The sequence below is a fragment of the Scatophagus argus genome, chromosome 1 (genome assembly GCF_020382885.2).
Source record: "Scatophagus argus isolate fScaArg1 chromosome 1, fScaArg1.pri, whole genome shotgun sequence".
NCBI classification, from domain to species: domain Eukaryota; kingdom Metazoa; phylum Chordata; class Actinopteri; family Scatophagidae; genus Scatophagus; species Scatophagus argus.
The window spans coordinates 15,627,060-15,653,454 of NC_058493.1; the positions used below are offsets into that span (position 1 = coordinate 15,627,060).

The window sequence follows — 26,395 nt, forward strand, 5'->3', positions numbered from 1 at the left end:
TGAGAGAAGTAACCTACAGGAGTTTAAGGAGTCTAAGTCTCACTTGATGTGTACAGAGAGGTTTGGGGTTTCACATTATAGAGAGGTGAGATGGCTGTCTCAAAGTGAACGTTTCTGTGAAGTGTAGGTCTGCTTGCATGCATCACTAAGGGAATCAACTTCAGGACTAGTTTTGTTGAAGTCCACGCAGGACTGGATGTATGAACCCAGATTGGGCACAGATGGTGGAAGTCAAATTCCCTGTAACCCTCCTTCCTTTCTGTTTCTTGAAACAAAGTATCTCCACTAATGCAACATGGAGAATGCATGAAATTGGCCCTTAATTCCTGGACATCGATCTCTGTCTCAGTCTAAAGTTTCCTTCACCTAAAACAACCCATTTGAAATTACATCAAAGGTTGTGTCATTGTTGAGATGAGCAACAGAAAACCTGGCCAACAGTTGCTGTTTAATTCTCATGCCCACCACTCCAAACCCCCGCATCCAATTTTTCTTCACAGCCACAACTGTTCACCCAGGCATCCTGTATCCACGCTGGCAAACAAAACACTAGATAATGTTACACTCCCTTCTTGATGGACTGTAGTGGATTGTGATTGGCTGTATAAATGCAAACATTTGTTTCGCCTTTACTCCCACTTGACAATGCCTGACATTTTGTCCTTCGCTGGCACAGCCCTGAGAGTGCGAGGTGTGGGAAGTGTAGAGAGAAGCATGGCTCTGTGAGACTTTTTCTCTTTACTGTGGAATACGGGGGCGGGAAGATACTTTTTTGTTAACTTAAAATCAACAGAACTCTTTTAAATGGCTGCCACAGTTTTTGCTCACATACAATGCCATCCCCCGCAGAGAGCATTCATCAAAAGCTTTATCCCCTTTAGGCTGTTTTGATGTTTTATGTAGTGCAGGCTTGGGTTCTTAAACTGTAGACCACTTAGGGATTGCAGAGGTTTTCTGTGTAAGGAAATATGTGCCCACAGTGCTTGGAGCCAGATCAGCATTCCTAACCCATGTGTTTATTGTATCCTTCCTTGTCCTTCACCTCGACATTCTGTTGTTTCGCTGTTCAACAGTTGTTGGCATATAATGCTGAACATTGACGCACACTTTCATCTGACTTGATTCTAAAATCCAACTCGGGTACATTTCTTCAGCTTGTTACATGAGCTCTTGTTTCCTTGGACAGCCCTCTCTCTCTCTCAAGCTGACAAGGACGATTGTGGTGAGCTCACATGTGAATGTCAGATGCGGGAGGGTGGGAGGGGCATGTTAGCATCTCTACCAAACCAGCATCCATTACAGTGTTGGTGTTCACATGGTGGGAGACGTTATTAGGGAGCTCATCGCCTTTCTCCTCTGAGAGAATGGATGTGTGATTATGAAGTCATCAGCCATGAACCAGTGAGGCTGCAGAGGAGCACCCCTCCTCATGGGTCCTCGGGGTGCCATTGATTGGTGACCATGTGTTTGTGCCTGATAGACTGTGAAATGGTGTGTTGCTGCACGGCTGTGTCACACCTGCGTCCCACCAAGGTGATTGATTGGTTTGGTCATGTGGAATGTTCCCATCTGGTCTGCAGTAATGCATTTTTTTCCCCATTCGTGAATAACAAGCACTGGCAGGAGAATAGTTGGGCTCAGAAAAAGGCAAAGGCCAACCGAAAACATTTTCCCTTTTACACCTCCCCCCTTTTTCTTTTTATAGAGAAAATTCAAATAGGCCGAGCCATGGCACCTGATTATCCCAGGAGGAGATAAATACAATCAGGAAATCCACATCTCCTCTCTCACACAGAGATGGATTTTAGGAGAAAATAAACTGTTTAGCTAGTGCAAAGGGCAGCAGCTCCTGATTTCCCAAGTCATACTTCAGGGCTAAAGAATGTGCTGTAAAATGAGGGATAGCTTTGATCTCGCTAAGAGTTTAGACACCTTTTCTTGATTACTAACCCTTTCCACATTTCTGTCCTAATCAAAAAGCAATGGTGGCAATCTTTTTTCCCCCCAAGCCTAATGTGGTGTTTTGTTTCTCATTCCTTCATTCCTCCTGGTTTGATTCCTCTTAATCCTTATCCCTGTCTTTTAATTGATCTATTCTATTCATTCCACCTAATGGCTAATTACACATCGGGCTCCATGAGCAGATGCATTTATCATCATAGTACGTAATAATCAGTGACATTTCAACAAAGAAAAAAATAAATATGCAAATAAGAACTCATTAACATTTGCTCTTGCTGTTTTGAATAATGTCACTGCTGGGAAGGCTGGATGAAGAAACTGATATTGAACTCAGGGCAAGGGAGACATGTTTCCTTGGTGTTTTGTGCCTCTATTATGCTTCTCTCTCCTACTGTTGTTCTTGATGGTGGGCTGCAGACGTTTTCTCTGACCAGGAAGGCTGATTTGGTGCACTACCTCCACTCCCTGCTTCTTCATCCATAATCTAACCTCTAACCCAGTCAGTTTTATTTGCTGTCAAACAGAACCTGGTGGAAGCATCAAATGACTTTGACAGGATGGTTGCACACAAACTCATGAGCAAAGGAAACAAAAGGAGGCAGGGGGAAAATGAGTGAGTATACATCTGATTTGTCCTTGTGCCATCCCTTGTTGCCAGAGGAATGTTTTAGTAACCATGGAGCCTGTCTAAGTTCACTTCCAAGGCTTTTAAGAGGCCAGATACTTGACTATATAGGATAGAGCAGCTTGTCATCAGTTTATGATTTAACCATCATTTATTCAGGTCCTTGTGTTGCACTCCTTGATGGAAATAAACAGAAGGAAATCAAATATCTGTATAACAGTGTTATTGTAAGTCTTGGAGCTTTCAACAGAGATTTTAGAAAGTTCAAAAAAATGTTAATTTTTACCATGAATTAATCTTGATAGGGCTCCGTCCAACATTAACAAGTATTAAAAATTATTAACTTGAGATAATTAATGTATTTCGTGGTTTGATACAATGGAAGAACTCACATGACCAGAACCCACATGTGTGCTCAAAGGAGAAAAAATAACCCAAGTGAGCTGGCATGTGATGAAGTTTCTTTGGTTTCTACATTAATAACATTTCCTCATCCTATATTATGTGTTTGTTTTCATTTACTTGGCTTTCCTTGGAAACAGGAAAATAGACTTGTTTTCAGGACGGAAAAAATAGGCCCCTGGAATGCATCTGAGAGGCAGTGAAGCACGCTCACTAATTGGCTGTTTTTGTGGTGAGGGTTTTGAATTGATCCCTGGAGACGCTTAGGTCACTACCTCTCACATTATCAAAGTAAGGGGCCAGACACAGTGCCATTTTGCACTGTACTGCAGCCCTGTGATCAATAGGCACACTATGAATGACTGGCCGGCTTTACCTTGTTGTCTTTTATTTCAATAGGATTTCAGCACTGAATGTTGTTTATTTACTTCACTAACTGAGCATATACAACACTAATTCCAAAAAAGTGGGGCAGTTGTATTAGACAAAAGTAAAACTACATGTGCACATTTGCTAATCCTTTTTGACATACACTGAATTGAAAATTCTGCAAAAAGCAATATATTTAAGGTTCTACCTCATCAGCTTCTTTGATTTTTGCAGATATATGCTTGTTCCTAATTTGATACCAGCACCATGTTTCAGACAACAAAGAAAACTATGAAATGCTCAGAAAATGGTATGATAGGTCATCCTTGAAGTTCTCAGTGCTGCAAGGTTCACCACTTTGTCAATTGCATATATAAAGGGTATTACTATAGGTCTTCAGGAACACTTTGTAAAACTGTTGGTTGATAACACACACACACAGTTTGTTTACAGATGACTGTATTCTGTTTTTATTTATGTTTTACACAGTGCCTGCAGTGTTTTGGTATCAAGGCTGTAGGTAGCTGAGGTTATGAGGTTAAACTGGGCAATTCAAGCTATTTTTTTCAGTTAAAATTTTATTGAATTCAATTTGATGCAGTTAAGGCCCATTGTGTAGAATTTAGTGGCATCTACTGAATTGGTTACAGATTGCAACCAGCAGAACACCTCTCATCTTACCCCTCCAATAATGACTGCTGAAATTGTGAAAAACACAAAAGACCCACTCAGGAACCAGTGTATGATTTGTCCATTTTGGGCTACTGTAGAAACTTGCAACGTGACGTACTGCGTGGAAGACGACTTGTTCCCTCAGTATAAAAGACTTCATGTTGTGTACACTGGCCAACACAATAACAAAGGTTTTTGGTTAGCTAATTAAACAGAGATTGTCTCATGCATATTAAGCTTTTCAAGCACATCTGGCTTTTTAAATCATGCATCCAGTAGAAATTGTGCAGCAGTCAAACTATAGTCTTTTGTTCCATTACAACTAATGTGAATTTGTAAGTAAGTGGTCATTAAAGTTAGAGGACACATAACAATAAAAACTATTGCTCATCCTTGAATGTATAATTATTGAAATTGAACAGGTGTAGTGGTGCTTTCCAAGAACTTGTTGAAGGGGTGTGTGGGATGTTTTCTTTGCATACTTTTGTTGAGAAGATGATCACTGAATAAAATGTTGCTCTCAAGGTCATCACTCATGTAGTCTGACACCACTCAGATATTGTGGTATTTGCAGCATTAAACGTGTAGGATGCAACCTGTTGCAGTTCAAAGAGGAAGCACAAACGCATTAAGTTGGTGGTTTAAACTTATGCATTAGTAAATAACATCTGGGTAAGGAAAGTGAAAGAGAAACACTTCAATTAAATCTGCATAGTAACCAGACAAGTCAACCAAGAACCTAAAAGATAACTGACAGCAAATATATACACCCTTGGCTGCAATGAAAGAGCTTGAAGAGTTAGGTATCAGTATAACACTAATTTTGGCTGTATGGCAAATGTAAATATGGGGGTGGGTGATGACGATATATTTTATCACAAGTCACAATTCGTGATCCGAATTGCACTCTTTTTTTCTCAGTTTTGAAATGCTCTTATTAAGCCTTATCATGAAGTAATCAAAGAGTTCCTCATTTTTTTCCATTAAAACAGTATTGCTTTGAAGATACTTCTTTTTTTGGCACAAGCTTCTTATTCGGCATGTCGCAAGCTGTAACTCATTTTGCATTTTTTACAGTACATCACCCAAGGAAGCGCCACATGAAGAAATATGATGTGTCCACTCCACATAGCTATGTAGTTGGCTACGTCACTCTGTTGGTATGTTTACATAGCATGTATCTGCAGGTCAGTGAGGTTTAGTAAAATTTGGAAACAGAAATAAGAGTATATTAAATATTACAATCTTCATGATTTGCCTGAAAATAATACTGTGGACACCTTCATGTATATATTAGAATGTGCAAAGATGATACAGAGATGAGCAAAATGACAAGAAGTCATATTTTGCTGCCAAAAGTTGCAAACTGTACTGTATGAACTTAAATTGGGTATGTATTTAGTTTTTCTCGGAACTGATTGGGAATCGATTAATTGATTTAACTTGATTTAACTGAATGCAGTTGGCATATCCATTTCTCAGGCATTTACGTTGCTACACATTTGACTAATACAAAAAGCTAATGAGTGGTATTAGTTCAGGGCATAAAAAGAATAATACATGGATGTTTAGTTTTTTGTCAGAAATTATTTGTCTCTGTGAAAATATTAGCATATTTCTTTTTATATTAATCTATCTTGTAGGACACATTCAGAGGATTATAGATTGCTCTGCAGAGAGATTCTTTATACTCATAGTTACACCTTCACACATCTGAGTGATATGCTAATGCGACGCTTCAGAGAATATTTTAATCAGGACTGATGGAATTTTTTTTCCTTGCTAGATTGATTTTTCATTGCATAGGGGATATACTGTGTGATGGCAGACTGCATACTTGTATTATTGATGGTGATTGCTGTAATTAAGCCATTTTCATCATGTTAGTTTTGGCATTAAGTATGTTTTACATCTTTGCTATTTAAAGGTAGATAATGACTCTTGCTTCCTATGAATCACTGAACTTAAGACTCGTTGGTAGGCCCATGACACAAAAAGAGAAAACACTTCGTCCTGTGCAGCGCTGCTCAGAATGAATGGGTCTGTGCAAAAAAAATAGAAATAAGTGATATAAATGATTTGTAAGCTAGTCTTTCAGACCTTCAGTCAAACAATTTAGGATTCAACGACCCTTTTTTATCCTTATTTTTATTGTGACCTGATTCCTCCCAGTGAGTACCATCAGCAGTTTCATATATGCTTCAGATAGGAAGCATATATGTGTCACTGCATGATAAGAGAATATTTTGTTCAGCTAATTTAGGCTCCTGCCTTAAGAACTGGCCAACCCAGCACATGTTCCACTTGATGTATCACTTTGTTCTACTTTACTTCAGCATCATAAATATGCATTTTCCTGAAATTTCAAAAGCAACTCAGCCATGTAGTCCCAAAACTTAACAGTCATAAGTAATTGTTGTTCTCAGGTTGTTTCTTCATTGTACATTTTAAAAAGCTGAACGGGGATTTAAACTGTGCCTCTGTCATACACATAACATAAAGGATTGTGATAAAGTGGAGATAAGGAAAAATACCTCCTGGTTGTTTACAGCAGGACTTCGAGAAGGAGATCAACAGGAGCAGACTATTTACTCATCAAGCCATCTGCCTATCACCGCCCTGTCTAATGATATGCTTGATGATATACAGTGATCAGAGCTGTTGTATCTCCTGCAGGACAGTCTATACAAACCTATTCCTCCACGAGCTGTGGACATGACATAGACAGATGTTAATCCCCAATTATGTTGCCGTGTGGCTGCATCCTTCTCTTCTTACTGGCTGATGCAGGTCATGGGCAGTGGGGGAGGGAACAGGGTCTGAATGAGAGGCTGCCATGTCTAGTGGTCACACAGGTGCTTTAGCTGGCTGCAGCTTCTCATAAAACTTTATGTGCCGTTTGCAGAGACAGTTGGTGATATTTTTGACAGCCTTCGCCTTGTTATTAGATACTTTAATCTCGTGTACTGCTGATGTTATGAACTTGTTCATTGTCTCTTCCTTTCATGAGAATGGGGAGTGTTTTAGTGCTTAAAAACAGGCTTTTAACAACTTCAAAGACAACTTTCATATCAGAGTTAATATTGTGGTACAGAGCTATTCTTCAAAGTACTCTGAATAGACAATAATAACAGCTACTGCTCCATACAATTATAATTTGAAAATGTTAGGTATTTCTGCTTGTCAGTTCTGTCAAATTTTATAAGACAGCGTTGTGCACTTTCTTGGATTTAGCAAATCTAGGTCAGTTCCCTTTAGAAGAACAGTTCTATATGTCCTTATTGATTTTCACAGTACAAATTTCATCACAATTTGCAATGCTGTCAATAACCAAGTGTAGACCAGCTGTACATCGTGGGGGCAACTAAATCTATCAAAAAAGCAAAGACTCTCCTTGGAGCGTGTGGGCATAATCGCTGGCCTTGACACTGTAGTCAGCGGGCCTCATTATCTAGGTGCTGACAGGATGTTGAAGAGCTGTGGACTTTAGGCCTTGAAGGCTGTGACCACTACACGTCACAGGGCGGTGAAGCCACAGCCCTGGTGTACAAGGAGTGCATGCTGTGAGAAGTGAGGGCTTGCAGGACCAGCTTCATGTGGTGTTTACATAAAAAGCGACCACAGGGTTATATGTTTCTGTTCATATTTGTCTCCAAATGCATAATCTGTAAGATTGTTTAGTATTTTCAATGTTAAACGAGATTGAGTTGTTTTTAAAAATTAAATACTATTATCTATTAAATAGGCTATGTCCTGTTATCATTAAAGAATGTAATATGAAATTATAAGTTTTGAGGGTTTTATTAAGCAATGTCTTCATTTATTTTCACTGTACAAATTCAGCATTATCATGCAATATGTTGCTCTAATAGCTTTTACTTTAGCAATCAGCACACACACACATGTATTGTCTCTTATAATATTTTCTTTTCATTTCCTTAGGAGACAATTTAAAAATGAAAATGAATTTAACTAACCGACAGTTTAATCCTATTTCATTTTGCAAGCTCAGAACTGTATCACGTTACTTTAGCTAGAAAGGCAGCTTTGCCAGTTAAACCATCTTCCCTGATTTGCTCAGCTTCCTCAGTCTCTGGAGACAGTCTGCACAGATGCAGAACAACTGTTTTCTGCAGGACTGCTCAGATAAGCACAAGTGAATTCTCTTAGATGTGCCTCTGTTCACCTGCGCTTGTGAAAGCAATGTTCAGATCAGTCATAGTGTAACAAAAGATCCAGGCTATGCAAGTTTTTAACTCACAAAAAAAATATTTAGCTTTTCCCCAGAGTAAACAGACTTTATTTCCAACGCTTGTGTCTGTGTTTGTAATATTTGGAAGTCTGACAAACATAATGTACGACGCTGTTAAAGTTATTCATCATTCTCCCCCAGGAGCTCTCATTTGTTTGTTTGTTTGGTTTTCTTGGGAAGGAAAAGTGCTGAGTTTGGATATTATGATGTGTATGATTCATGTATGTTGTGTGCTGTAAGTTTTATTTTTCCCCTGACGGCTGCTTGGGTGCCTATCTTTGAGGTGCGCATGCCGAAAGTGAACCTTATAAAACTACTCCCTGACAAGTAATTAAGGGGTAATTAATTTGCGGAAAACATATGCTTTATACTGTTTAACAGAACTACAAGTTTTGTTTTTGACTTTTCTTGAGCAACTTGTCAGAAAATCCATCTACTGATCCTATCCCTTCTTCCTTCCTTCCCTCTTTCCTTTCAGCTTGCATCAGATAATATCAAATAGATGGTGAATAAAAGTGAAAGAAAACAAACCTAACTGAGATGTTTAGTAAAAAGAACAACACCTCTGAGAGTGCTTATGGTACTGTTTTATTAGTACACTAAAATATTCCTGCCCCTGTCCCTGAGTAGGAACAAACTATATCCCAGCAGTCTGTGAAACTCTGGTGTGTATTGAAGTCCGCTTGACAATGATACAGTGGTACATTTACGTGTATACTTACATCACATTACTTACTATTACTTGTTATGTGAATATGAAATATTTCCATTCAGGTTTCCTAACATATAACTGACATTTGGTGTAACGCAGCACAAACTATACATACTATAAATATACGTACACACACACACACACATATACATACAATATATATCTGTGGGTGATATATGACAAAGATGTGTATTGATATAATTGTGCTTTTGTGTTTTTACAGGTAAATCAGAGAGGGGTTCATTTATAGGCTATGAGAGGGACTCTGCATCTGGCTGCCAGGTGAGTTTCTCAAGTTGTTCTGAAACTTTCAGTGCAGTGCTAAATAACCTTCTATAGTCCACAATACTGATAATTCTGATGCTGATAGCCCCCAACCTTTTAACTATTTTTCTTGATAAATGGGAAAAACATTTACAACAATTACTCTTGAGTTTTAACTCTCAGACAAGAAGGGTTATTAAGTCAGTTTTTGTACAACTTTTAAATGTTGCTAAAATTAGACTTATTGTCTCCTTCACTGATTTCAAAAAGGGAACCCCTGTCTTTGTTTAAGCAAGGTTGGATTACTGTGAATCCTTCAATTCCTGTCTAAATAAGAGCTGCTCTTTTATAACTACCACAAACACAGCAAACTTATTAACATAAGTCACTTACTAACATAAGCCTACCTCTTTATAACTTCCTTTCATCAGCTTCCTGTTAATTTTAGATTTATCTAAGATCTTATTCTTTCTATGAGATTCAGAGGCTTAAGATATAACTCCCGAATTATATCTTCGAATTTTGACCCACTTTAGAATCTGAAATTATCCTGGAACCAACTGGCATTATATATCCATTAATAACTGAAGATGACTAGATTCTGCTGGAACAGTCTGCCCAAAGTCAAATAGAACAGCCTTTGTCGTTTTAAAATTCCCTTGTGGCATAAATTTCATATGTTCTTTTTACAAAAAATTGCTTTTTCCAATGTAATTTGGTGTGAAAGTCATGTCACTCCTTGATCACACATAGTTGGACACTTTTGATCCGATGTAGTGAAAGCTGATGTGCCTCACTCGTAGAAGCATTTTTAAAGAGACTGTCATTTTGAGAAGGAGTTGAGGAATGTGTGCAGATTTGCAGCTGCAGATATTTGAGATTAATGGACAGGAAAACTAACAAAATCTATTTCTTTCCGCAGAGAATGACTGTATGGTGGACTTATCAGCCAAATAAAAACAAAAAATAAATAAATAAATAAAAGCCACCACTGGAACAGTTACACAGCAACAGACGTACTGATTTATAGCCTACTTTTCAGTGTGTGTGTGTGTTTTTCCAACTGGTTAAGCTAATAATTGAATAAGACAATTGATCTCATGTTCTACTTTCCACATGGCAGGTAGCCATGTGGAAACTACTGTACATCATTACCCACAAATTGCCTGGCGTGGCATGTGACTTCTGAGGCGCGGAGGAGATACCTGCTGTGGTTTTTATTCAGACTTTTTCTTGGTTCTGCCCATCTGTCCTCAGGTGCCCGTCACATGAACTGCAAATGATATCATCCACATTTCAGATCTGAATTACTGAATCTGACAATTTGTCTGGACATGATATGAAATTTAATACAATATTGAGATGCAAAAACCCTAACCAATTGATTAATGGGTAAATTAAGTTTAATTGAATGAAACTAATTCATAGGTGGTCACAGAGATGGTCACATGCATCCAAATTTGCATGAGCTCATGGTGTTTTCTCCACAAATAGCTATAATCATGTAAAAGAGGCCAGATTCAGTGTAGCTGTCGGTTTCACTATCATTGAACAAACGAATCAGCAGTGGTGGGTTTGTTGTGCCCTGTGAATTTTTTATTTTTTCTTAGATTACAGTTGTGTTACGTGTCTCCGTCAGTTTTATGACCTACATTGATGGAGTTCATTTTAAATGAGCTTGAATTTATCAATACATGAGTTGGAATTATCAGTTAAACATCAAAGCTGCTGCACAGGTGTCAGTGGTTACAGTGTCAATCCTCAGGCTGCCAAGGGAGATTCCAAGGGGGCACGTGAGGAAAGTTTGCAAGCCAGCTACTACACATGACTCTGGGTTGTACTCACTCATGTGATCCCTGCTCTACTGGTCTGCAGCAGATTACTCTAATTAGACCGAGCTCTTCATTGGCCTCTTAACCCAGTTTATTGGGGTCTCAGAGGTCAAATAGATATTGGTAATAGGATGACGTGATGATCTCTGAAAGTATGCTCTGTGGCACAGAATAAACAGAAGTGTCATACTACATGTCACCTAATGTGCGATATGTTACTCTAATCATTTTGAAATTACAATATTTGCTATGTAGGTATAGTTGATGGGGCTTGAAATTACAAGTAGTTGTAAGATTGTCATTTTTTTACTACAAATAACTGAAGCAATCACACTGAATTCTGAAAGATGGTATTAGTTAAAAGCATTTATTTGTTTGTTTTCTCTTTCAGTCTTCTGTAAGGCCAGACATCGGGTTGGCGAGTCCTGGTTCAGTAACGTCAGGGAAGTCAGCTGCGCCATTATACTCCTTTACTGCAGCCAATCCCAGAAGACGTCCTCTAGCAGATCCTCTGCCCATCGGTCAGTGCCATCTTAATGAATATAAGAAGACATTCCCCAAAAATTAGATTCTTGCTTCCTTTAAAACATATTTTCTTCAGGGATAGTCGAAGCTCACACAGTATTATTGTAACAGAATCAACTAAATAGTCACTCAAGTCTTTTTTTAAATATAGCGAGTTAATATTCTTGCTACGTTGTCCATTTATCCTGTGCCACTCCAGAGTGAGTTTATGCTGTGGAATTTGCAATTGGCAGCCAGGCCCAGCAGTTTTGAAACAGTCTTTGTTTTTGCAAACATGGTTAGTTTTTGGTGAAGATGGCACAAAATCTGACCAAAGCTGCCACTCTAAACTCTCTAATGCCTTTCAAAAAGCCTTGTCCTCTTTAGTTCGGTGCTAGACCACACATCAATTTGCAAATATCAATACATCAAGACAACATAAATAAGTAATCATATTAGTATGTGTCTTTTTAAAGGTTGTTTATGTCAAAATCATAATTAAATCCCAAGCAATTATAAATACAGAACAATAAGACAACATGGATTTTGTTAGTGAGTTATGGCACATTCATAGTTGCCTCTTTTTGCCGTGAATGAATAGATGTGCTTTCATCTCTCCACAGATCCTCTACAAACAAAAAAGGTTCGCAAGGTCCCTCCTGGCCTGCCTTCATCTGTGAGTGGAAGATCATCTACCTCTCATATAAATAGATTTCACAGTGAGCTCACTTAAGCACACATACACACACACACGCACACACACACACCTATGCTGCTCACACACCCTCCCTCTCGACACTTACACACAAAGAGTGCTCTTGACATCACTACCACATCACTTGACATCACTAGTGGGAATTCACTTGTTTTTGTAGGCCTTGCTCAGCACTGACACCAGTGGTGCCTGTTCATTAAAGTTCTTTCAGTGTTTGTTGTTTACATGCTTGTTTTTTAATATTAGTATGCAAATGTCTCCATAGGGCACATCTTTCTGTACATGTTTGTGGTTACGTGTGAGTGTGTGTGTGTATACATGCATTAATGTGTGTGTGTATGTTCTCCCGTACACGGGTGCACCTCGGGGTGATTGATTTTCAGTGCTGCCCTGTCACAGTCTAGCCTCCTCACGGCCTCTCCTGGGAGGAAGAGAGGCTGTCAGAGCGGATCCCCAGCTCTGCTCTTTTGATGTTTAATTAGTCATTACGTAGCCGAACAGGAGGACAGACAGAGATTAATAGCACAGAATATCTGAAATTTCTATTGGTAATGATCCCGGTGGAGCAGAAACCATTAGGATGCAGAGAAGTGTGGAGCTCAGCTTGCATTCGCTTAGACAGGGGGTGTTGGAGTACATTAATATGCATAAATCAGTAAGTCAGATGTTCATTGTTAAAACCCTGGTGGATTGGCAAAGGTTTTATTCAGTCTTGCCTTAAATTCCTAGAACTGGTACAAGATAATGATTTTTTTTTCTTTTCTTTTTAATAAAAAGCAACTGGTTTACCAAAATCGTACTCTTTTCTTTCCTTAAACAATAAAAGGGGTTTCATTTCTTTCTTTCTCTTTCTCTTTCTTTTTTTTTAACTCTTTCTTTTTTTTCAATGAGGGAGTCTGAGACTGGATTTGACTTTCAGAGCTTTGATAATCGTCACCTCTGCTGCTGTTACTCTGAAATCAAATATGGAACAGACCATGGAACATAAAAGGCTGGCATGTGTTTTGTTTCTGGATTTGTATTTGAAAAGAAGTTTGTCAGAGCACGAGGAGGAGAAGCAGTCTCTGGCAGCAGCAGCAGCAGCAACGTGTGCTGCCTTCCTCCTAAGTAAGTGATATATTTGAGGTCTTGTCAGACTGGGGGGGGGGGTTACCTCGCGGGTTACATCTCTTTGTTGTGTAAATGGACGCTGGGCTTTTATTTGTCAGTACTTAACACATGGGCGCAGGTGCGGTTCTGTGACTCATAAGAGTACAATCAAGCTCTACAATGGTAGATGAGGAAAAACAGTGACAGAGCATGGGATAAAATACAGCTTCTTCTTGTCACTCAGTACTGCTCAGAAGATAAAGCCTGGAGCTTGGAGGAATTATCCTAGTTAGTCTTTGATCCTATTTGAAAGAATAAAGATGGGAGTGTTGAATAAAGGGCTGTAGGTCCCTTCTAACCTACTGACAGAGCAAGTAAAACATAAAGCCAGTTTTTGATAGGTGGTATATGTGGGAAATGTTTGAGTGGGAGGTTGTCTAGCAGCTTTTAGGAGGTGTTAGGATACTGGGATTGCAATATATGAAGCATAGATGAGGTCTGGTGGCATTTAAACCGCTGGATGGTGTCAAACGCTGCTTGTGGCCCTAAAAATGTGCAAAGTGATTGTTGCAGAGGGTGATTGCTGTCTGTTTAAGGGCGGTTATCAGCCAAGACCCATGTTTGTGTCTCTGGCACCAACACTGGCAATAGTGAGGGTGGTGCTGAAGAACTGTCGAGGGGAAGGCACACCTGGAGCCAGAGCCACTTTGCCAGAGGCAGCTGTGTGAAGAGCCTGCAGTGTACCTGTAAAGCATGAATGCAGCTGCAGATGCCACTGAAAGCTTTTGCTTGTGTAAGCAAGCGTGAGAGCCTCACCAGAGACCTGAATAGGAACTTGATTTAAAAAAAAAAAAAAAAAAAAAATTCAACACAACGCTTCCTATCATTATGTCTACTGCTGGGAATTTTCTTATTTATTTATTTTATTCTCAAATCCCCTTTTTCCTCCAAGCTTGTATTTCTCACTCCTCAGTCTAAAAATAAATGTAGAGTGAGTTTCAAATCACATGGGCAAAGTTGCAAGTCCAAGCATGGTGTGTGTGTGTGTGTGTGTGTGTGTGTGTGTGTGTGTGTGTGTGTGTGTACACTACATGATGGAGCTGAATCAAAATATTTACGAGAGTACATCCTCTGTGCATTTAGGTTTTGACACTGCAGTGCACCAGGATGTGAAGGCTATCTGGAAAGGCCAGCTGGTGATTGCAAACATTTGAATGTTTCTAGGGCTTTTTCATCTTATATACAGACACCTTCTTCCCTTAGCCACACACATACTTTGCTCTGTGGTCTGTTGGATGTGTGCTTGTATGGGATACTGCAGATGCGGTTGTGATTGTGTGATGTATATTCCTAAGAAATCCTTATTATTCGTCATTGTGTTAAGGTTTGACAAATACAGTCGAGTGGGATGAAATATAAATTACTATGTTTTCTAACAAATTTCCGGAATTTCCTTCCGTCCTATGTGACAGGTTAACAAGTGCTCAAGCATGATTATTTTTGTAACGGTATTTTTGTGACACTTTGGCTGTAATTAGCTCCTTGCATTATTTGACTGTATAAACTAAGAGCGAAGGACAGAAGATGTTGTCATTGGACAGACAGGCTGCCACACTGAGGGATGCTGATAGGCAGCTGCGTGGGCACCTGTCTGACAGGAGGGTTGAAGACAGAGAGGGTTATGTGGCTCGTGGGGGGGAAGTTGCATCTTGTAGGATATTTATGGGAAGCTGCAAGGGCATGGTGTGTGTGTTTGTGCGTGCCCATGTCAGTTTGTTTGTGTAAATAGTGTTTTGTTTTTTTTTTTGTTTTTTTTTTTTACCCCCCTACAAACCCTTGTCAGAGGCACAGACGCTTAATGTGACACTTTCTCCCTGGCTTTGGTGACGATACGGCTGCAGGATGAGAGAAAGAAAGTGGTGGGCTGAGATCAGCTCCCCTCAGGGATTTTTGCAAGCGAGAACCCTGAGTGTGGATGACAAAATAGATTGACATTTGCTTTTGACAGATCACTCAGACACCCTTGTTTTTGAGAGATTTGTACTGTGCGAGCTGCAAGAAAGGAAGTCTGCTCTAGGCTCTGTATCTTCAGACCTAGAAATATTCCTTGCAGTGCTGTCTGGTGCATGACATTCAAAAGAGGTTTCTCTGTCTCTCCACCCATCTGCCTTTTTAACAGCTCAAAGACAAGAGATCATAATATTGTGCTACAACAGCGATCTAATGTTCCTGTTGCTGAGGAAGCAGCTCCTTTTTGTGTCTTCCTTTGAACCACAGCAGGTCAGGACATTCAATAGTAAGTGAGCTTGATGAATAGACTGGATGAAATGCAGCACTAAATCCTTTTGTAAACAGCCAAAGATCACTGTAAGCCATTGTAAATCATTCGGCAAAATTAGATTTTGGGTGCACCCAGCAGAATGTTATAAAGCTGCATGTTTTTTTTATTTTTAGCGTTATGATTTGGAAAAACACAAACAAATACATTTAACATCTAAACCGAAAAGGTTTTACAGAATATAACTGTATATACGTGCATGCATTTTCCATTTCATCCTGGAACGTCTGCCGACTTTTCTTAAAAGTGTCAATGAGTCATTAGACAGAGCCTTGTACCCTGTGTCCTGTGTCATAATGGTTCAAGCATGATGAAGCATGGCAGGCCAGGACAGGAAAACATTAAGTTAATAATGAGGCCAACACAGTTTTTGTGTCTGAAAGGAGTTCAGACTTTCCAAATTGTTTTAAAACAGTAGTGTATGTTTGGTTCATGTGTAATCCAACGGAATGTTTGTTCACAGTTTTTTATACTTATACTTACTTATATGTCTTTTTAAGTGCCTGAAAGATTTGTTTATATCAGTGGTTTGTTTGTTGTTAATGTAAGACATGACATTACATGACAGTGCTTAACATATTTTTATTGAACTGGAATTTCACAAACAGTGTCAGCAAATGTCTAAAAATTGTTAAACCATTTGCAGCACAAACTGTAACCAACTCAAGTCAGTTAAAAAAAAGTTTTAAAAATTCCACAATTGCAATTGTTACAATTGAGTTTGAAATAGATATTTATTTTCTCAATATGTAACCTGATGCAGATGTCTTTAGAAAAATCCTTCCTTTTTTGGTGAAAAAAAAAACCAAAACATTTTGCTCACATTTAAATATCAATGTAGTTACAAAGGATTTGATGTATTAGGTTTTCTACACAGGTTCATTGTGCGTTTGTACATGATGGGAGTCTAGTGAGACAGTTTATTTTTTCATGCATTGAAACTTAACATCCTGCAGTGCTGCTCATGATTTGGAATATGTTTTATGTGCATGTGGAGATGTACATTTATTTATACAAAGTGTACTGTTTTGTGGGTTAGTTTACTGATTGAATGGGACTGCGGTGTGTTTTACAGTTTTTATGATGTGTATTCCACATGTCAGGACTGTTAGGACTGATCGTGAATGTTATTTGCAAGTGATAGAATTGTTGAACAATGTTTTAGGACCTGACCTGACCCTAGTTAGCTTTTTCCCCAGCGATGGCCTCATCAGATGGATGATTAGATAGACTCCCTTGGTTTGACAGGGATGATGCTGAACAGTCACAGCCACCTCTGGGACCCTGGGCTTCATGTTTATCTTTGTTTGGGTTGCTGAAATTTACCACTGACATTAAAGGCTGCAGATAATGGAACAGGCAAACAAGCCAGAGGCCTGACCTCTTTCATGTGCAGAGAGAACAAGGAGTTAAAAGGACAAAGAGTACAAAAATAATGCACAGATTAAAGTCATTACTCACATTCTGGCCTGTTGTAAATTATTCATGTAGGGCTTGCGTGAGTGGCATTAATGCAACCCTTGATTTCAGATCTTTGGCAGGCTCAAGAATGCAGCCTGTCAACAATCAGCAAGGTAGAGTGTTTGTTATTTAGAGACCATCTACACCAGACTGCTGTGACCTAGAAAGTACATCACTGAAGCACAGGAAGCGCGTGTCATCTCTGGGGTCCTTAACGGCAAGTTTACAATTATGTTTTAGTTGCAGTCCTCTTCTCGTACAAGGCATACCACACAAAAAATTAGCTTAAGTTCAGAGTTGTGATGATGACGAATGAGCTTGCCATCATGCTGTCCGTGTTACAACCAAAAGAAGTTGTTACATTTGTAAAAGGCCATGAAAGTGATGTTTCTGCCTGATAGAAAGATGTAACCGTTACAGGGACACTTTGCTCAAATAGTAGGTGTTATATTTGGATATTTTTCCATTGTCTTGAATCAACCTGATTTCCTCTGCCATGTCATTGGTGGCTCACAAGCGATGGGGTGAGATCTGTTCCCTGTCGTTTGAAATCAGCTGAAATCAAGCCAGTGAGGAAGTCACTTTACTCTCTTTCCCATCAGTGGATAGCTGAGTGTTTATCTCTCCATCTCTCTCCTTCACTTCTTCGCGTTTCTTTTATGCACTTCTGATTGTCATTGTCACATTTATTCAACAATGTGAAACAATACAAATGAGAGTTTCTTTGTCTAGAAAAAATGTAGTTTCAGGTTTCTGGGTGTTTAGTTTGTCTAGCAAATGGTTTAGGACAGATGTCCAACAAATGTGATAAGTTTCTTTCTTCTTGTTTGGAGAGTGGATTTAGTAAATAGCTTTGTTACATCTATTTACTGCCGTCAGACTTTTAAGTTAGAATAGCTGAGGTTTGAGTGCTGCTGTGCCCAATAATTAGTCTGTGTCTCTCTTCCTGCTGCCTTGTAAGCGTAATTGAAAACACAATGCATGCAACGCATGCACCAAAGCAAACTTAAATTGGACAGGAATATAAAAACATTGCTGCCTAATGATTTGCACCATCTGGACAGTAATGTAATTTATGACATTATTGTCCACAACATTGAAGTCTTGTTCCAGTGCGTGTCCATAGTTTTCTAAAAGGAACTGTGACTATTTGTGTCACAAAGACCACAAAAATAAATAAAAATTCTATTCCCACAGCTTGAACTGTAGGTTATTTGTAGAAATAAAACACATGCACATACAAAGACTGTGTTTCTTGTTTACATGACATCAAATGAAGTTGCTGGTTTGAAGTTGAAGTTGCTTTTGTTTTACTCGTTTTTTTAAAAGCCTATTTCTTTTAATTCACGATTTGAAACGTAGGCTCTGCATCCCAGAATATAATGGTCTATAGGGCTGCTTTATGAGAGCTGTGGAATTCTAACGTAGAGCGAGAAAAGACATTGTTGTGTAACATCTGTAGATGGCAGTCAAAAGTCAAAATTTTAATTTCAGAATTATTAAAGTTCATAATGTTGCTTCGCATAATGAGTGTGGATTCACACAGCCTCAGCACTTTCTTTGAGTGGCTTCTGATATGAGGAAAATCTCTCTTATGGAGACTTTTATAAAAGTTTGAAAGTGACAGCTGCAGGTAGAAGCACATTCTGTCATCACATGTATGAGTAGGATGGGTGTAGCTGCCACAGAAAGGACACAGAAAGGGAAAGAGAATCTCATGTGTTGGTTCTCTGAGAGAAACTGTGTCATGGCAGTGATTTGTGACAGAAATAAAGTCAAAGTTCTATTTGTCATTGAGTCCATAGTCTTAATGACACCTTCATGTGTCATGTATGTTGTACCGTTGGCCTGATGTAATGCAGCTGGGCCAGTCTGGTGCAGGTCTGTAGCTCAGGAGTTAAGGTGGCAACCGTCAACGGCACTGTCCCCGTTTCAAGTCTGACTGGGGAGTTTTGTTGCATCTCTCTCTCTCTTCACTGTCAGAAACAAAAGCTGAAAAATGCTTTTTTGGGGTGAAGGTCAGTCTGCTCTATTCACCTCTAGTTGCTAGTGCACATTTGTGGTTATTAAGTATTATTGCTCTGCCTTTTAATAATTTGTATAATATTAACTCATATAACCTGTATGAGGCACAATTGAACATTATTTTAGGTTAAGTGCTTTATAACGAGACTTGGTTATTATTTATTATTTTTACTTCATCATCTTTATTATTATTTTTAATCTTATTACGGTTCAGTGTTGTGGGATTTAGCTTTTCCCAACAGATTCACAGTTGATTAGGAGTTAGTAGAAAATCTGAATTATACTTAGCAGAGCAAATGCTGGAACATTTTCTTGGAGCATCTGTTTACTTGGAGAGACGGATACAATTCACTCAGTTACAAAGCAATGGTGTAAGTGATGTGTATGTGTTAGATGTAAATTTTTAGTATTATACATATATTATATATGTACAATCAAAACAGGAATTTATCTGTAAGTCTATCTGAGGTGATGAGTTAGTAGCTGATTAATGTGTTGCCTAAACTGACTTTTTTTTTTAGCATTAAAAAGCAGAGGAGAAGAAACTGTCAACATTATTTTGCAAGCAGGAAAAACATTTAAATTAATTCGCCTTTCATCTTATAAGTGTTAGCATTAGCAACAACTTTAATGAACTTGAATATATTAAGAATTTTTAATAGGTTAATCCATCTGTGTGTTTTCTGCAGCTTGTGTGTGTTCAGGATGCCTCACTTTAATTAGTTACATCATTAGAAATCATTGTTATATACTGCTGGGAAGCACTGAGAAAAACATGATGTAACAATAATAATCCTAGGCCTTATCGTTCCCGCACTTTTCCGTCTTACATTTAGATTGTGAAACAGGTGTTAAATTTCATTTCGTGTGGTTTTAAGGAGGTCAGTAAAAGTTCCTGAAAAAAAAAATTATTTTTGTCTTAAAATCAGTTCATTCATGTTACAGTAAGGAGTTTGGGAAGGTGGGGGTCTGAACCTCGCATGCCCCCCCACTCCCCGAGTCAGCCCTCTCTAATTAGAACCAGAGCTTCTTATAGGAAACAATCTTCCTGTCTGATGACTTCATTGCTAAATCCACAGGAGTGAGATGGGGGTGACCTCAGCCTGTGGATTTGCTCTGTGTTTTTCAACACCCAAACAAATCCCAAGAAAAGCACCTTGTGAAGATTCGAGTGTCAGTAGAGAGGTGAACAGTTGGGTGGAGTTGAGCCACCATCTCCTACACCAGGGGGTTTTAAACAGTCCCTCTTATCCCCCAGGCACAGTTTTCAGTTGCTGACTTTTTTGTCAGTGTCCACAGATTGTCAGCACTGTACAAACATCTGTGTATGAATGAGTGTCGTTGTTCCAGGAATATAAGTTTCCAAGCTAATAATTTAGGCACATCTTAGATAACGTTGTTCTCGGAAAGTAAAAAGGCCACTGTGTCTGTGTCTGTCTGTGGGTGTGTGTGTGTGTGAATGTACGTGTGTCACATGTGTTCAGATTTGACTAATGACTCTGGAAATGAATGACATTCAACGCAAAATGTGGAAATGCCGCATTTGTACCATAACTACCTCCATCACATCATCTGTGTGTCACAGCCTCTGCTGCACTTCCAACAGTTGACCGTGTTGTTCAACAAATCAGTGGGCCAAACTACAATAACTAACTTCCCACTGATTCTACAACACATGCTCCCGTCTTTAACATCTCTCACACTATCTTTGCCTCATCTCTTTCCCTCCACCTCTGTCCTGGACTGATGTAAACTGTTTTTTGTAATATCAAGTGTGATAAATGTTCACGGATTCATTTTGTTTTCATTGTGAAGCCTCTCCGCTACTTGAAACGCAGATATTTTTGCTGTTTCTCATGCAGAGTCAGTATTAAGAGAAATGATCTGGCAGTGTTCTGAGCCAGACAGCGCTGGTATGATATGTGTGCATGATTTCCCAAATTGGTTCCCATTTCTTTCTGCTTTCATGTATTTTCCTCACAAAACACCGTACTGTGTGTCTGGACTTGTTTTAGACCCCTTCAAACACTCCTATCATTACCATTTTTCCTTAAAGCATCAACTTGAAACAGCGCCAGATAGAAAGCAGTAACCGCATGTAGAGCCAGTGTTTTGGATGAGTTTGAAAGAGTCCCAGAGAAGAAAGGGGGATAAATAATAACAGTACTAAAAGGAAAAGCATAATAAAGGCCTAGTTTTCTTAGGGAAGTGGAAGCTTTCATCTTTCTGTGACAATAATGTTCTCAATGAGTCCATAGGCCTGTGCTTAGTCCAGGAAGCTTCGAGTGGTAGACATGAAAGGCTTCAGTCAGACTGTACAGACAGGGCTCTCACTGCAGTATGGCATCTATCCTCTCCTACCTGTCCTTTCTTCTCCTCTCCTTTGCTCTCCCCTCTTCCCCCTCCTCCCACACGATAAAGGTCACGGGGAGCTGTGTGGCTTGCAATGACGGTAAACCCTAACACCACACTCACACCCACATCCACACCCGTCTGAGGCCCCCAGGGTTTAGGAAACAGAGCATTATTTTCATGTTACGACGTCATGAGCCAACCCCTTTGCAGCTGTTGCATGCTTTACAACTCTGTGTTTACCGCCACCTCTCAGCTAAAGGTCTCTCTGTGCCAGCACCAAAACGCTCATATTTCACATTTCATACATAAGCTGTTTTTTTCCCCTCTCATTAACTGGGTTCTTGGATTTGAACGGTTTCTTTTTCTTACATGTTGAGCCTTCGCTTTCTCTCGCTAATGACTCCTAAATGGTGCATGAGCCATGTGTGGGAACAGGTAAAATGTGTTGCCAGATGGTTGTGTTCTTACAAAAGCCATATTTTACTTCACTGCCTGTTCACTCATTTAATCATCTCAAAACAAAACAGATTAGACACTCGGGATTAAAATGTGTGGAAGAGAACAGGCTCACTCATTTGGTCGGCTTTTGTTTACATGTATTAATAAAATTCTGCTTAGAATTAAATTATTTTAGTTCCAGTTTGTTGGGGTTCCCCTGCAGAAAATCTGCATTTTTCATGCCTGGAATTAATTTTTTTTCCTCTCTTTCTAAATCCGCTCACACATTTGTTTTCTGTCCCACCCACTTCCCTTTATCTTTTTTTAAACCCACCTCCCCGTTGCCTCCCTTCCCCCTCGTCCTTTTCCTCTTAGCCTCAGCACTTAGAGGCTTAAGAGAGGGATGTACCACATGAGCCACTCCCTTCTGACAGCCACCCCTTCCCACAGTGTGGAATGGTACAGTCCTGCTTTGCATAAGTTTCCTCTGAGTGGGTCGTGTGTGGAGGCCAGTACTGGAAGAATTATTAGTCCCTTTTGAACGGTCTGGATGTATGTCTAGAGAGAAAGCCAGTGTGTTGCTGTAGTGTACCTTTATCACCTAAACTCTTCAAGTTATAATGTACTGCGCCTACCCTGTCCCTGGAATGGGCAGTAACTCTTTAATGTATTACTACAACGGGAAATCGGTGAGTAGTCTCTTTGGGAATGTGTGTGTGCTGGACAGAGAAGAACTGAAAGAAATGTGTGTGTGTATGTGCATTTGTGTGTGTGTGTGTGTGTGCGCGCGTGTGACTCTGGCTGTCGGTCTCAGTCTGCGTGTCCATCTGACTGTCTTTGTGTCTGTAATTTTTGTACTTTATTCATTTTAAGATGAAAGCGCTGTGTTCCTGTGTGTGTCTATGTTTGAATGCATGTGCCCATGGCTCTTCTCTGATTTTCCATTACATCAGTTAAAACTGCATGTTAGTACAATTTAATAACGCAATTCAAGTGTTTTAAAACTCATTTTTGCACACTTTTTATGCTACTGTCAGTGGTATACAAACAAGTAAATATTCTATAGGCGGCACATAAAAACTTTTACTCACACTCAGAATGAAACTGTGTGGCAGAAAAAAAAGTTTTTTGCAGCTTTGAATTTATTTTTACTGGCTGGTTGCTTCAGCTCCGAGACTGGGTTGAAATAATAACAAGTGGGAGTCTGGGAATGATTAAGGGAAAGAGGCTGCCTGTTGAGGTTAGACTTTCCTGTTTGCAGATTGAGCTCCAAGCACCAGTGTTGCTGTTATTCCATCTGTTTTTAATCACATTGGCATTCTTGACACCACAGGGAGCCTAATGTGATTTCTGAACTTCTATGTAATGACCTCTTTGATTTTTGTTAACTCTGAAAATGTTTTCTGTGCTAGTACTGTACTTGTAAATAGACAAATCTGAGTGTGCTGGTGCACACGCTCTGCACTTGGACTTGATGGAACTGAGTTTTTACTGTTATTGATGTAAAAGATGAGTTGTGCTTGTGTTGCAGAATGTTTTTAGAACTTGCTGTTTTGAAATAAATAAGTAGTAATAAGTTTTTTTTATAGTGAATGTTATTGTTAAAAGCAATCCACTGGGGTTATGAACCTGCTCAAGGACACTGTCCTGACAATGGCTGAATGAGCTCTGTAGTGTATTTCAGTAATCCTTAAGTAATGATCCTGTCATAAGCAAATTACTCAGGCAGATTTCCACCTGTCATTGCCTGTGCTATTTTCACTATTACATAAGGGGCACATGAGTTGAATTTAAAGAGGTTACTCTTTTTATGATATTGTATTGAAAAAGGTCATCTTGCTGAAGCTTGTGTTTCAACTTTCCTCATAACCCATTACAGCATTTCCTCTTTGTTCCCACTGCACAAAGATGACTTTGATCTTTTTTTATATTAAGTATTAACAGGCTTGTACAGTTGGCGATGGGGAGAAAATTAATAGCATGTGGACCAAAGTTATGATCAAAAGCACTTGTTAAATAATCACCAACTATTTTTTCTGTTTTTGTTGCAAGGAAAAAGAAAGATGGTGTTCATTCTTTGCATCAACTTGATTCACATTAATTTGTTAAAATGCAGAGTTGCATAGCAGACTCACCATCTGGAGCAGTGGGAGAATTCACAGTGGGCCATTGGCTTGTGAGCTGGTGGCACGGAACCAATACAGATGGAGCAACTCACTGATCTTTCTTCCGTTGCCCATTAATGAAAAAGAAAAAATAGAAGTGAAAGCCCTGCAGTGATTGTTAGACCTTTTGGGCGGCTTGTTTTACTTCAGAAAACTTCCCCATCTCCGGTGGAATGTCATAAAATTAGATCAGATCTGAAAATAGCAAAAACACAAAGAGACAACATGTGCTCTTTAAGGTGGGACGTGCCTGTTGTTGTTTCGTGGTGCAACAGGTTCTACCACGCTTTGTACAGGTGAACTCGTCACCAGAAGCTAATCCTTACACATGTGTTGCACATGCACTGAAGCATGCCTGCTTAGGTGCGGGTGCAGCACAAAATCAGAGTGGTGGTTGGGTTGGTGTGTGTTTGTGTGTTTGTGTCAAACTATTATATACTGTGTACACAGTGCACGTGCTGTGAATAGTAAATGAGGTCACATTAATGCCGAAACCAAATTTTTGTGGTATTAACGACTGGAAGGTTTTATTCTGCAGTGTGGTTGCTCTATTTTTAGAGGACCTGACTCCCAGTTGGCTGCTCTGCCGTCAGAATGTGCACTAGGATAAAACTTGTTACTGCTTTGCTTAAGACGAGGAAAATCAAACACGCGAGATCTTCTATTAAATGTTTCTATTATAGGACAGCCTAAAGTTTTTAAAATTTATGTTCTTTGAATTTGGTTAGTAAAATATTGCAAGGTGAATGATTGGATTGATGACGCATTAGAATCTGTTATTCTGTTTTATTCTGTTGTGTTCGTTCTCATGAACTGTTGTATGTCTAAGACTTAAAAGTATTCATGCGTTTACATTTGCTTCTTTATATTCCAGTTCCATGTCAGTACACTGAACTGGTTCTCGAAATTTTTAATAACTGTAAAAGTGCTCTGTAAAGAAATTTTAACATCCTAGCACAAATGATTTTTTTGTGAGTGAAGTATTTTTCAAACTCAACCAAATAAGTGTGAAACGTTCCTGTCAAGCTCATAGCAACATCTGCGTTTGCTTAAAACATCCCTCGTATTAACCTTAACTTCATCTATAAAAACACAACTGCAGTTTTAATGTCCCAGTATTATTCACGGAAATACTGAGCCCTTATTTCCCCAAAAAATCCAACAACAAAAAAAAAAAACAAGCTTTGGCAGGTATCACACACAAATGTTGAACGACGCCTGTCCAAGCAGGCCAAGCTGAGCAGTAGTTTGAAGAGGCATTGTGTCTGTTGTGCACACTAAGCCTTGTAAGAGTGTAAAATTTGGACTTGAAACAAAATGCCCCAGAGATATAGTTTGATTCCAAATAATGACATACAGCACAAAAACAGGACATGCCATTAAGAGTGCGTTTGAACTCTTTTTTTTTTTCTTCAGGCTTCTTGGCCATTAGCCTGCTTTTTTTCGTAGTTTCCCTTCCTTCCCTGTTATTATGTTACATCCTTAGTGTAAGTCAACGGCTTGTATTTTAACATTTGATATTTTGATTGGTGTGGCGAGAAGTTCAAAGGCAGGTACCACAGGCTTGGAGACAAGGTGTGTAGGATATATTCAGTTCTCAGTTGAGTGCTGTTGAAAGCCACAGTCAAGTTACAGAACTGAACCAGTGACTCAAATACAGCATCTTTTTATCTGAAGTGAGGTATTATTTGCCAGCAGCTCACTGTTTCTGCCATCACTACCTTAAATCATAAATCCTCATAGCTCAGCATTCACTTATCAGGGGTTAAATTAGCATTTCATTGTTTGCCTTAGTGTTTTTCCTAGTTAGTTGTAGCCATCAGACTATTACTGAGAGGAAAGAAAATACATTTTTATCATTATCTAAATTTGTCCAAACTGTTTTTTTATGCAGTATCCTGTTAATTTTTCTCCTGATGGAGTGTTTATGCATCAGAAGCTTTAAAGTAAAGTGAACTAAATGCAACCGCAACAGATTTTATTGATAATCTTATGGTAGTGAGCCTTAGCTTCACGATGTGTGAACAATGGTGAAAGATCGGGTACAGATGGGAGTTTATTTTTTTAATAAAAGATACCCACTGATGCTCAAACAACTGGTATAGGTCTGTGTTGGTGTGCTGATCCGTGTGAGTGACGGCTTTTAATTAATGGCCTTGTAAAAAGAAACCCAGGCGGGCCCTCTCTTCCATAGGCTGGCGGAATGAGGCACCCA

The 26,395-nt window shown here is 39.2% G+C and overlaps 1 protein-coding gene across 12 annotated transcripts in view; it reads left to right on the forward strand.

The window, feature by feature from the left end:
• tcf12 (transcription factor 12) overlaps positions 1-26,395 on the forward strand; it is a 74,082-nt gene that overhangs the window by 25,759 nt on the left and 21,928 nt on the right. For 9 of the 12 annotated variants that reach the window (XM_046386320.1, XM_046386334.1, XM_046386349.1 and 6 more), the window contains exons 6-8: positions 9,218-9,276; positions 11,482-11,611; positions 12,218-12,270. In XM_046386320.1, the coding sequence (XP_046242276.1) occupies positions 9,218-9,276; positions 11,482-11,611; positions 12,218-12,270 (242 nt within the window). Of the gene's footprint in view, positions 1-2,486; positions 2,576-9,217; positions 9,277-11,481; positions 11,612-12,217; positions 12,271-20,145; positions 22,705-26,395 lie in introns of those variants that run through there. The other 3 variants (XM_046386378.1, XM_046386386.1, XM_046386392.1) reach the window with 3 other exon arrangements.